Below are 13569 nucleotides of genomic sequence, written 5' to 3'. Positions count from 1 at the left end.
ACTTGGGTACTTTGCAGACGTAGTTCACTCAGGAATTGCCAAGAAAATTTCTTTCAGACACTTTTCAGGGAAACAGCTGGACTAGGATTTTACGTAAAACTTATAACAAGGACCTTTTACTTTAAAAGAAAGGCAAAGACTAAGTTGAGTAGATTCTCACTCCTGGACTCTGCCCCAATCAAAATTCAAACAAAACCAAGTTCCTGACAGACATAACACCAAAAGAACTGCGGTTGCGTGAAATCTGAAACAAAAGCAGAAAGTGCTAGAAAATCTGAGCAGGTCTGGAGAGAAATCAGAGTTAACGCGTTTTGGGTCCAGTGACCCTTCTTCAGAACTCTTGTTCCTAACAGATACAACAATATCAGGTAGATTCTGGTAAATATACAAATTAACTGCTGAGGGAAAATTCACAAAACATTAATTACATTCTAAATATATATAACACACATTCATATCTTTTTCAAAGACCGTTATGTTGAGAATTATTTTTCCATTTTCCGAATTTTATTTTGGAACAAAACAGGCATGCATAGAAATATCATCGATGGAATGACAATAAATGATGCAAAAGCTTCAGTATTCTCACTAAAGTGAAATATACTCAAGCAGACATATTACTGCCCCATTACTCAGCCTGACTTAAACAGTTTCCCAAAAAACAGTTCGACAGTTTACTCTTTGACCACTCTGTTTAGGCAGAGGCACCAAACAACAGTTAATAAGAAGCCAGTTACAGAAGTATTATTTAATTTTATGATTCATTGCTATTTTGGTATTTTTCTAAGATAATTTTGAAACTAAAATTTATTATATGTGAAATGTAAACACTCTTCATTGGTAATTCTGGCCCAAAGTAGGAATTTATTGGGGCAAGTTATTTTGAAACCGATATTATAAGTTTATTGAGGTTTGAAAATTCCGACACTAATATTAAAGTTGCACAGAAATGATCAGTCAGTAATACAATTTCACAACTGGTTTCCCAGTCCTGTAGTATATTCAATAAGTAGGTGTGATTTTTGGCTTATTTTATCCTTCTTCTGTTGGAGTGAGTTTTTGAAGCCTTGTCTGGCTGAATTGCTGCAGCTGCAACAAGAGCTGCACCTTTCCCACTGCCATCCTCCGACATTTTGAAAATCACATTGCAGTTTGGGGCCAGATCCGCCACTGTCATTTCTAAAATGGTCGAAAAACTGAAAGGAAAGTACATTATTGTCAGGAAAAATGAAACATTTTCTTCAAGAAGACAAGGTGAAGAGAGTTTTTGAAATTTTTGTGTGAATTTCTTTAATGAAGTCAGGATTTATAACTGTCCTAAAATAACATACACGAAAGTACTAATTATTAAAGTCTTGAGTCGAAATGCTGTTAGGTTAAATGTTACCATGTTTTGTGCTGTACCAATCACATAGAAATTTCTGTAGGAATGATTCGCCAGTCTGCTCATTCAGCAGATTGTTATATTTGTATAGCATTATGAATAAATGCATACTTTATCTGGCTGCCTATTGATCAATTAAACAAATTAATAACCAGGCCATGAAAATTATAAAAGTAAAGTTCCTTCTATTCTTTTAAAACTAGAATTAACTAGAAAGTAACATTCCCTCAACACCATTCCTGGCAAACACTCCTCCCTCCACTTTAAACTGAAAGTAATGTAACAATAAAGTTACCTCAACACCGTTCCTAGGAGAAAGTGCGGACTGCAGATGCTAGAGATCAGAGCTGAAAATGTGTTGCTGGAAAAGCGCAGCAGGTCAGGCAGCATCCAAGGAATAGGAAATTCGATGTTTCGGGCATAAGCCCTTCATCAGGAATGAGGAAAGTGTGTCCAGCAGGCTAAGATAAAAGGTAGGGAGGAGGGACTTGGGGGAGGGGCGTTGGAAATGTGATAGGTGAAAGGAGGTTAAGGTGAGGGTGATAGGCCAGAGTTGGGGTGAGGGTGGAGAGGTCAGGAAGAAGATTGCAGGTTAGGAAGGCGGTGCTGACTTCGAGGGTTGGGACAGAGACAAGGTGGGGGAGGAGGGGAAATGAGGAAGCTGGAGAAATCTGCATTCATCCCTCGTGGTTGGAGGGTTCCTAGGCGGAAGATGAAGCGCTCTTCCTCCAGCCGTCGTGTTGCTATGGTCTGGCAATGGAGGAGTCCAAGGACCTGCATGTCCTTGGTGGAGTGGGAGGGGGAGTTGAAGTGTTGAGCCACGGGGTGGTTGGGTTGGTTGGTCCGGGTGTCCCAGAGGTGTTCTCTGAAACGTTCCGCAAGTAGGCGGCCTGTCTCCCCAATATAGAGGAGGCCACATCGGGTGCAGCGGATGCAGTAAATGGTGTGCGTGGAGGTGCGGGTAAATTTGTGGCGGATATGGAAGGATCCTGTGGGGCTTTGGAGGGAAGTGAGGGAGGAGGTGTGGGCGTACTTTTTGCATTTCTTGTGGTTGCAGGGGAAGGTGCCGGGAGTGGAGGTTGGGTTGGTGGGGGGTGTGGACCTGACGAGGGAGTCACGGAGGGAGTGGTCTTTTTGGAATGCTGATAGGGGAGTATTCTAAATACTGCTGAATCAAAGTCTTGTACAATTTTAACATGACCTGCCAGCTCTTATTCTCAATACCCTCTCCAATGAAGGCAAACATACTATATGCCTTCTTGACCACTCTATCCACTTGTGCAGCAACCTTCAGGGTACAATGGACCTGAACTCCCAGATCTCTCTGCCCATCAACTTTTCCCAAGACACTTCCATTCACAGTATAGTTTGCTCTTGAATTAGACTTCCCAAAATGCATCACCTCACATTTGCCTGGATTGTACTCCATCTGCCACTTTTCCACTCAACTCTCCAGTCTACCTATATCCTCCTGTATTCTCTGACAGTCCCTTATGCTTTCTGCTACTCCACCAAGCTTCGTGTCATCTGTAAACTTGCTGATCATACCAACAGTGCCTTCTTCCAGATCATTTATGTATATTACAAACAACAGTGGCCCAAACACTGACCCCTGTGGAAAATCACTGGTCACCTTGCCCATTTCGAGAAACTCCCTTCAACTACTATTCTCGGTCTCCTGTTGCTCAACCAGTTCTTTATCCACCCAGCTAGAACACCCTGCACACCACATGACTTCACTTTCTCCATTAGTCTACCATAGGGAACCTTATCAAATGCCTTACTAAAGTCCATGAATTGACATCTGTAGCCCTTCCTTCATCTATCAACTTGTTAACTTCCTCAAAGAACTCTAATACATTGGTAAGGCACGATTTCACCCGGACAAAACCATGTTGTCCATCACTGAAAAGCCCATTCTTTTCCAAATATAGATTTTATCACTCAGTGCCTTCTCCAGCAAGTTTCCCATCAATGACATCAGGCTCACTGGTCTGTAGTTACCTAGAATATCACCTGGAATGATGTTGTATAGGGGGACAACATTAGCAATCCTCCAGTCCTCCGGCACTTCACCTGTGTTTAAGGAAGCTACAAAGATATCTGTCAGAGCCCCAGCTATTTCCTCTCTCGCCTCCCTCAGCAACCTGGGACCGATCCCATCCAGCCCTGGGGATTTGTCCATCTTAATAACCTTTAGTTTACCCAACACATCTTGCCTCCTTATGTCAATATGATCCAGAATAAACAAACTTCTATCTCTAATCTCAACATTCATCATGTCCCTCTCCTCAGTGAACACTGATGCAAAGTAATCATTCAGAATCTCACCCATTTTGTCAGGTTTGACACACAACCTTCCTTCATTATCCTTTGGTGGACCAACCCTTTCTCTAGTTACCCTCTTCCCTCTTGTGTGTGAATAAAAGGTCTTGGATTCTCCTTAATTTTACTCATTAAAGTTATTTCATTACCCCATTTAGCCTGCTTGATTCCTTGCTTAAGATTGGTTCTACTCTCCCGATATTCCTCCAGGGCCTATTCTGTTCTTAGCTGCCTGGACCTTAAGTATGCTTCCTTTTTCCTCTTGGCTAGTCTCACAATTTCTCCTGTCATCCAATGCTCACAAATCTTGCCTTTCCTATCCCTTGTTTTCAAAGGGGCGTGTCTATTCTGCACTATCTTTGAAAGCCTCCCACTTCTCTTCAAATTCCGACATTTCCCAGCTCCTGCTGAATTTGGATATAATTGGCCTTGGCCCAGTTTAGTACTCTTCCCCTAGGATCACTCTCATCTTTGTCTGAGAATATTCTAAAACTGACAGAATTGTGGTCACTATTCCCAAAGAAATCCCCCACTGCAACTTCTACCACCTGTCCTGGCTCATTCCCAATACCAGGCCCAAAATTGCCCACTCCCTCATCGGACTATTGACATACTGTCTAGAAAACTTTCCTGGATGCTCCTTACAAATTCTGCCCCATCCAGACCCCTAAAACTAAGTGTATCCCTGTTAATGTTGGGAAATTAAAATCTCCCATCACTATCACCCTGCTGCCTCTACATCTTTTCATAATCTGTTCACTTATTTGTTCTTCTACCTCACGCTCACTGTTGGGAGGTCTGTAATACAGCCCCAACAATGTAACGGCACCCTTCTTATTTCTCAGCTCTACCCATAATGCCTCACTGCTCAAGCCCTCCATTGTGCCCTCCTTTGGCACAACCATGATATCATCCCTGACATGAAATGCACCTCCTACCCCCTTTTTATTCCCTTCCTGTCCTGTCTGAAGCATCTATATCTTGGAATATTTAGTTGCCAATCATGCCCTTCCTTCAACCCAGTCTCTGTGATCGCAATAATATCATACTGCTAGGCACTAATCCAAGCCCTAAATTCATCTGCCTTACCCACTATACTCCCTGCATTATAGTAGATGCACTTGGGGCCACCAGTTCTTTTGCTCTCTGCCTACTCTTCCCCTTGGTAATGCTAACTTCATGATCCTTACAGTCTCCAGTTTCCACCTCACTGTCTAGTTGTCTTCTCTTCTGGTTCCCAGCCCCCTTCCACATTAATTTAAAACCACCTCAACAGCAGTAGCAAAAACTCCCCCAAGGACATTAGTTCTTGTCTGGTTCAGGTGTAGACCATCCAATTTGTAATAGTTCCAGAATCGGCCCCAACGTCCCACAGACCTGAACCCCTCCCTCCTACACCATCCCTCAAGCCACGTGTTCATCCTGCCTGTTCTTTCATTTCTACTCTGGCGAGCACATGGCACTGATAGCAATCCTGAGATCACAACCTTTGAGGTCCTCCTCTTTAACTTCTCTCCTAGCTCCCTGAATTCTGCTTTCAGGACCTCATCTTTTTTACTTATATCATTGTGCCTATAGGCACCATGACAACTACTCTGCAGCCAATTGGTGAAATCCCTGACCCGAGCACTTGGGAGGCAAAATACCATCTGGGAGTCTCATTTTCAACCACAGAACCGCCTATCTACTCCCCTCACAATAGAATCCTCTATGACTACGGCTGTACGAATCTTTTTCCCACATTTCTGAACAGCAGTGCCTGCCACAATGCCATGATCCTGGCAACTGCTGCTCTCCTCTGGTGAGCCTTCTCCCCCAACTGACCTGTTTTGGAGGGAGATGACTGCAGGGAACACCTGCACTGCCTTCTTATTCTTTCTCTGCCTTTTGATCACCCAGACCTTGCCCCCTATCATTGTAATTCCCATGGCTAATCCACATAGCCTGCACCACACTGGATGCTATAGTGTGACCAATCCACCTAACCTGCACAACTTTGGATTCTGGGAGGAAACTGGAGAACCCGGAACATGCCCAGGCAGACATGGGGAGAATGTGCAAACTCCATTGCACGGTGGATTGTGGGCGGCACGGTGGCACAGTGGTTAGCACTGCTGCCTCACAACGCCAGAGATCCGGGTTCAATTCCCGCCTCAGGCGACTGACTGTGTGGAGTTTGCATGTTCTCCCCGTGTCTGCGTGGGTTTCCTCCGGGTGCTCCAGTTTCCTCCCACAGTCCAAAGATGTGTGGGTCAGGTAACCCCTAGTGTTAGATAAGGGGTAAATGTAGGGGTATGGGTGGGTTGCGCTTCGGCGGGTCGGTGTGGACTTGTTGGGTCGAAGGGCCTGTTTCCACACTGTAAGTAATCTAATCTAATACTATCTTTGACAAGCAATGCCACACTTCCCCCTCTTTTATCCCCACCTCTGACCCTACTAAAACATTTAAACCCTGGAACCTGCAACAGCCAATCCTGTCCCTGGTCTACCAATGTCTCCGTAATAGCCACAACATCGAAATCCCTGGTACCAACCCACGCTGCAAGTTCACCTACCTTATTTCATATACTTTGAGCATTGAAGTATACACACTTCAAGCCACCTTCCTGTTTACAGGCACCCTCCTTCGAGACTGATGCCATGTTCCTAACCTCCCTACACTCCAGGTCCTGCACCCTAAAGCTACAGTCTAAGTTCCCATGTCCCTGCAGAGTTAGTTTAAACCCCCCCAAAGAGCACTAGCAAACCTCCCCCCAAGGATACTGGTGCCCCTCAGGTTCAGGTGTAGACCATCCTGTTTATAGAGGTCCCACCTTCCCCAGAAAGAACCCCAGTTATCCAGAAACCGGAATCTCTCCATCCTGCACCATCCCTGTAGCCACGCATTTAACTTCTCTCTCTCCCTATTCCTCGACTCTCTATCATGTGGCACGGGTAACAAACCAGAGACAATAACTCTGTTTGTTCTAACTCTGAGCTTACAACCTAACTCCCTGAAAGCCTGCCGAACATCCTCATCCCTCTTCCTACCTATGTCTTTGGTGCCAATGTGGACCACGCCTTCGGGCTGCTCCCCCTCCCCTTTAAGGACCTGGAAAACACGATCAGAGACGTCATGTACCCTTGCACCTGGGAGGCAACATACCAAACGTGAGTCTCTCTCGCCCCCACAAAACCGCCTATCTGTGCCTCGAACTATCAAGTCCCCAATAATTATTGCTCTGCTCTTCTCCACCCTTCCCTTCTGAGCAACGGGGAGAGGCTCCATGCCAGAGGCCTGAATCCCATTGCTTACTCCTGGTAAGTCATGCCTCACAAGCATCCAAAACAGTATACTTGTTCTTGAGGGGAATGGCCGCAGGAGGTCCCTGCACTGGCTGCTTCCTCCCAGTCCCCCTCACCGTCTGCAATCTTTGGAGTTACTACTTCCCTAAAGCTCCGATCTATGACCCCCTCTGCCTCCCGAATGATCCTAAGTTCATCCAACTCCAGCTCCAGTTCCCTAACATGGTCTTGGAGGAGCTGGAGATGGGTGCATTTCCTGCAAGTGGAATCAGCAGGGACGACCATGGCATCCCTCACCTCAAACATGTTCTATTTTACAAGAAGGGTTATAGAGATAGACTGGGGAACTATGGACAAATAAGTCTCATATAAAAAGTAGGAGGCTATTGGAGAAAATAGTGAAGGAGAAAATTAATTTCCATTTAATGAGGCAAGGTTTGATCATGGCTTTGTCAGAAAAAGGTCATGCCTCACAAAGTTGATTGAATTTTTTGCAGCAAGTAACCAAATGTTTTGATAAAAGTAGGGCATTTGATATAGCTTTCAAAAAGACCTTTATCAAAGTCCCATACAGAAAACTGATAAAGTTTTATGGGATTCAGAATCACTTGGCAGGCTGGATCCAAAATTGGTTTAGTGACAGGAAACAAAGGGTGGCGGGAGAAGGTTGTTTGTGACTGGAGTCTGGTATCCAGTGGGATTAGTGCTGAGACCCTTATCGTTTGTGATATTCATAAATGATGTAGCTACGAATGTCTGTGGGCAGTGGTGGGGGTGGGGGACGGGGTACTGGTAATGTAATTGTGCAGAATGCAAAGATTTGCCAGGTGGCAGATGGTGAGAAGGAAAGTCTTAAATTACAGGAACATGTAGATGGATTGGTCAGATGGGCAGATCTGTGTCAGGTGGCATTTTAACCCTGATAATGTGAAGTGTACCACTTTGGAAGAAGTGACAAGACAAGGGAGCATGATCACTAAAGGTGGCAGAGCAGGTTAAGAGGGTAGTTAAGGCGCATAAATGTTTTCCTTTATCTGTTGAGGGCATAGGTTATAAAACCAGGGAGAAGATGTTGAAGCTGTACAGAACTTTAGTTAAACTACAGCTGGAGTACTGTGGGTATAATTCTAGACACCACTTTGTAGAAAGGGTGTGATTGCACTGGGAAGGTGTGCAATGGAGAATCACCAGGATGTCACTTGGGAAGGAGCATTTCAGCTATGAAGAGAGACAGGATAAGCTTGGGTTATTTTCCTTGGAGCAATAAAAGTTGAGCTGATAGAGGTGTATAAGATTATGAGGTGCAGGGACAGGGTGAATAGAAAATGGGGATGGCATAGTGGCTCAGTGCTGCCTCACAGCGCCAGGATCCCAGGTTTGATTCCAGCCTCGGGTGACTGTCTATGTGGAGTTTGCACATTCTCCCTGTGTCTGCATGGGTTTCCTCTGGGTGCTCCGGTTTCCTCCCACAGTCCAAAGATGTGCAGGTTAGGTGAATTGTTGATGTTAAATTGCCCATAGTGTTAGGTGCATTTGTCAGAGGGAAATGGGTTAGTCTGAGTGGGTTACTCTTCGGAGGGTCAGTTGGGCTGAAGGGCCTGTTTCCACACTGTAGGGAATCTAATCTAATCTTTTGTTGAAGGGGGCATGATTTTAAAATAAAAGGCAGGAGGTTTAAAATTTGAAGAAAGTTTTTTCGTTCAGAGGGTCATTAGCATTCAGAATATATTGCGCAGGAGGGTAGTTTGACCTTATGGTGGAGGGAAGGTCATTAATGAAGCAGCTGAAGATGGTTGAGACCAGGTCACTACCCCAAGGAACTCCTGCAGTAATGTCCTGGAGCTGAGATGATTGACCTCCAACAACCACAACCATCTTCCTTTGTACTAGGTATGGTTCCAACTAATGAACTGTTTTACTCCTCATTTCCATAGTCTCTATGTTGATAGGGTTCTTTGAGGCACACTCGGTCAATTGCTGCCTTAATATGAAGAGTAGTGTCTCACTTTCCCTCAAATTTGTAACAGGATTGAATTGATGTCAGGGTCCGAGTAGTCCTGGTAGAACCCAAACTGAGCATTGACGTTGTTGCTGCACAGGTGCCCCTTGAAAGCACAGTTGATGACCCCTTCCATCACTTTGCTGATGAGTGACAATAGATGATGGAATGCTAATTAGCTGAGTTGGATTTGTGCAGAGGACATACAAGAGCAACTTTCCACATTACAAACTTATTCAAGAAAAGTTGTAAGAATATGGCGAGCTCAGACCACTCAGATTAACAAGGTTATAGGTTCAGTTAGAGTAATGCAGTTAATGTGGTGTAAATGGACATCCAGAAACTATTTAATGCAGTGCACAACAGACTTGAAGAAATTGATAGCCCAATGAATAAAAGGGACAGTAGCAATTTGGATACAAAATTGGTTTAGTGATATGAAGCAAAGATAATGGTATTTCAGGTCAGGCTAGAGAAAGGTTTGTAAAAGAGTTCTCCAGGGGTTAGTATTAGGACCTTTGTTTCTCCTGATACATGATTTAGATCTTGGTATGCAGGGGCCAGTTTCAAAATTTGCAGATAACAAGAAACTTGGAAGAATTGTAACTATGAGGACAACAAGTGTAGAACTCCGAAAGGAGACTGACAAGGTGGTGGAGTGGGTGAATAGGTGGGAGGTGAGGTTCCATGTCGAGTAAAATGTGAAGCGATGTTTTTCTATGTTCTTCCAACCAAAATGCAATGTAAAATAGAGGTTACAGTCCACAGGGGTACACGAGTAGAGGACTGTGTGTGTATTTGTTCAAAGATCATTGAAGGTAGCAGGTAAGGTGGAGATAGCAGTAAAGGAATTCAGTGTGTTTGGCTTTATTAATAGGGCCGCAGACTACAGAGCAAGGAGAAACACTTATTAGATCTGAGCTGGAATATTGTGCATAGATTAGATTAGATTAGATTACTTACAGTGTGGAAACAGGCCCTTCGGCCCAACAAGTCCACACCGACCCGCCGAAGCACAACCCACCCATACCCCTAACCTAACACTACGGGCAATTTAGCATGGCCAATTTACCTGACCCGCACATCTTTGGATCATAGTTGTGGGTGCCAAGTTATAGGAAGAATGTAACCACATTGTAAAGTGCAGAAGCACTTTATGAGAATGGTTCCAAGGTTGAGAAACTACAATTGTGAGGATAGATTGAAGGAGTTTGAGTGCGAGTAGTAGCAGAGGTAAGATGAACCTGGAAGACAGCAGCTAAGATAAGGCAGTTTTTAAAAATTACTTACCGGTAGCGGGCAGCGGTGTTTTCTCTTTCACAGAAGGAGCGGGAGCAGTGGAGGAAGTGACGAGGACCAGAGGGCAGCCAGGAAGGAAAGCAGTGACCGTTTATATCAGCAAGGCGGATCATTCGGAGGCTGAGGGGTAATTGAGAGGAGTTACTGGGAGTTGGTCACCCCTCAGGCTCAGGACAAGGATAGATGGGTAACAGTTAGAGGGAGGAAAGGGGACAGTCAGACAGTGCAGAGATCCCCTGTGGACATTCCCCTCAGCAATAAGTATACCGTTTTGGATACTGCTGGGGGGGGATGACCTTCCAGAGGAAAGCCATAGTGGTCAGTTCTCTGGCACTGAACCTGACACTGTGGCAAAGAAGGGAAGGGGGCAGAATAGACAAGTACTCGTGGTAGGAGACTCGATAGTTAGGGGAATCGATAGGATATTTTATGGTCAGGATCGGGATTCCCGGAAGGTATGTTGCCTCCCTGGTGCCAGAGTCCGGGACGTCTCCGATCGGGTGAATAAAGTTCTAAAAGGGGAGGGCGAACAGGCAGAAATCGTGTTACATATTGGCACTAATGATATAGCCAGGAAAAGGATCGAGCATATAAAAAGTGATTTCAGGGAGTTAGGATGGAAGCTGCAGAGCAGGACGAACAGAGTAGTGTTCTCGGGTTTACTACCGATGCCACGAGATAGCGAGGCGAGGAACAGGGAGCGGGCGCAGCTTAACATGTGGCTGCGCAGCTGGTGTAGGAGGGAGGGCTTCAGATATGTAGATAATTGGGATGCCTTCTAGGGAAGGTGGGACCTGTACAAGAAGGACGGTTGTATCTGAACTGGAAGGGGACCAATGTCCTGGGTGGAAGGTTTGCTCGAGTAGTTCAAGAGGGTTTAAACTAGTATGGCAGGGGGGTGGGAACCTGAGCTGTATACCGGAGGTGAGAGTTGATGCAGATGAGGCAATACCAAGAGGTAGACCAGCTAGTGGGAAGGACTTTCCTGGGAAGGAACCAAGGGATCAGTTAAAGTGTGCTTGCTTTAATGCAAGGAGCATCAGGAATAAAAGTGATGAACTTAGAGCATAGATCAGTTCTTGGTGCTATGATGTTGTAGCCATAACAGAGACATGGGTTTCTCAGGGGCAGGAATGGTTGCTGGATGTTCCAGGGTTTAGAGCATTTAAGAAGAATAGGGAGGGGGGAAAAAGAGGAGGGAGTGTAGCACTACTAATCAGAGAGGGTATCACAGCTACAGAAGCTTCCATTGTCGAGGAAGATCTGCCTACCGAGTCAGTATGGGTGGAAATTAGGAATAGCAAGGGAGCAGTCACCTCATTAGGGGTTTACTACAGGCCCCCCAATAGCAGCAGGGAGATGGAAGAAAGCATAGGTCGGCAGATTTTGGAGAAGTGTGGACGTAGTAGGGTTGTTGTAATGGGTGACTTTAACTTTCCCAATATTGATTGGAACCTCCTCCAAGCAGAAGATTTGAATGGAGCTGTTTTTGTAAGGTGTGTTCAGGAGGGTTTCCCAATTCACTACGTTGACAGGCCGACGAGGGGAGAGGCCATTCTAGACTTGGTGCTCAGAAACGGGCCGGGGCAAGTATCAGATCTTGTGGTGGGAGAGCATTTTGGTGATGGTGACCACAACTGCCTCACATTCTACATAGCTATGGAGAAGGAGAGGATTAGGCAAAATGGGAGGATATTTAATTGGGGAAGAGGAAACTATGATGTGATTAGACATGAGTTAGGAAGCATGGACTGGGAGCAATTGTTCCATGGTAAAGGCACTATAGACATGTGGAAATTGTTTAAGGAACAGTTGTTGTGAGTGATGAATAAATATGTCCTTCTGAGACAGGCAAGAAGTGGTAAGATTAAGGAACCTTGAATGACGAGAGCGGTGGAAGTTCTCGTCAAAAGGAAGAAGATAGCTTACATAAGGTGGAGGAAGCTAGGGTCAAGCTCAGCTCTAGAGGATTACAGGCAGGCGAGGAAGGAGCTCAAAAATGGTCTGAGGAGAGCCAGGAGGGGGCATGAGAAAGGCTTGGCAGAACGGATTAGGGAGAACACAAAAGCATTTAACACTTATGTGAGGAATAAGAGAATGGTCAAAGAAAGAGTAGGACCGATCAGGGATAGCATAGGGAACTTGTGTGTGGTGTCTGAGGAGGTAGGGGAAGCCCTAAAAGAGTTTGTTGCTTTTGTCTTTACGAAAGAAACAAACTTTGTAGTGAATGAAACCTTTGAAGAGCAGGTGTGCATCTGGAATGGACAGAGATAGAGGAAGCTGATGTGCTGAAAATTTTGTCAAACATTAAGATTGACAAGTTGTCAGGCCCGGACCAGATTTGTCCTCGGCTGCTTTGGGAAACGAGAAATGCAATTGCTTCACCACTTGCGAAGATCTTTGCATCCTTGCTCTCCACTGGAATCGTACCTGAAGACTGGAGCGAGGCAAATGTAATTCCTCTCTTCAAGAAAGAAAATAGGGAAGCCCCTGGCAATTACAGACCAGTGAGTCTCACGTCTGTCGTCTGCAAGGTGTTAGAAAGGATTCTAAGGGAAAGGATTTATGACCATCTGGAAGAGTATGGCTTAATTAAATGTAGTCAACACGGTTTTGTGAGGGACAGGTCATACCTCACAAACCTTATCGAGGTCTTTGAGGATGTGACTAGAAAAGTTGATGAGGGTCGAGCTATGGATGTGGTGTATATGGACTTCAGCAAGGCATTTCATAAGGTTCCCCATGGTAGGCTCATTCAGAAGGTCTGAAGGAATGGGATACAGGGGAACTTAGCTGTCTGGATACAGAATTGGCTGGCCAACAGAAGACAGTGAGTGGTAGTAGAAGGAAAATATTCTGCCTGGAAGTCAGTGATGAACAGTGTTCCACAGGGCTCTGTCCTTGGGCCTCTACTGTTTGTAATGTTTATTAATGACTTAGATGAGGGGATTGAAGGATGGGTCAGCAAGTTTTCAGACGATGCAAAGGTTGGAGGTGTCGTTGACAGTATAGAGGGCTGTTGTAGGCTGCAGCGGGACATTGACAGGATGCAGAGATGGGCTGAGAGATGGCAGATGGAGTTCAACCTGGATAAATGTGAGGTGATGCATTTTGGAAGGTCGAATTTGAAAGCTGAGTACAGGATTAAGGATAGGATTCTTGGCAGTGTGGAGGAACAGAGGGATCTTCATGTGCAGGTACATAGATCCCTTAAAATGGCTAACCAAGTGGACAGGGTTGTTAAGAAAGCATATGGTGTTTTGGCTTTCATTAACAG

General features: G+C 45.1%; 1 protein-coding gene across 1 annotated transcript in view; it reads right to left on the bottom strand.

The window, feature by feature from the left end:
- Positions 1–1027: 1027 nt before the first annotated feature.
- LOC132826113 (hexokinase-1-like) overlaps positions 1028–13569 on the bottom strand; it is a 145166-nt gene continuing 132624 nt past the window's right edge. The window contains exon 18 of the mRNA XM_060841763.1: positions 1028–1196. Coding sequence (XP_060697746.1) covers positions 1028–1196 — 169 coding nt within the window. The remainder of the gene's footprint in view (positions 1197–13569) is intronic.

The sequence above is a fragment of the Hemiscyllium ocellatum genome, chromosome 22, assembly GCF_020745735.1.
Source record: "Hemiscyllium ocellatum isolate sHemOce1 chromosome 22, sHemOce1.pat.X.cur, whole genome shotgun sequence".
In the NCBI taxonomy this organism is placed as follows: Eukaryota; Metazoa; Chordata; class Chondrichthyes; order Orectolobiformes; family Hemiscylliidae; genus Hemiscyllium; species Hemiscyllium ocellatum.
Note: the sequence above shows the minus strand (reverse complement) of the source record. Positions and strands in the feature narration are given on the sequence as shown.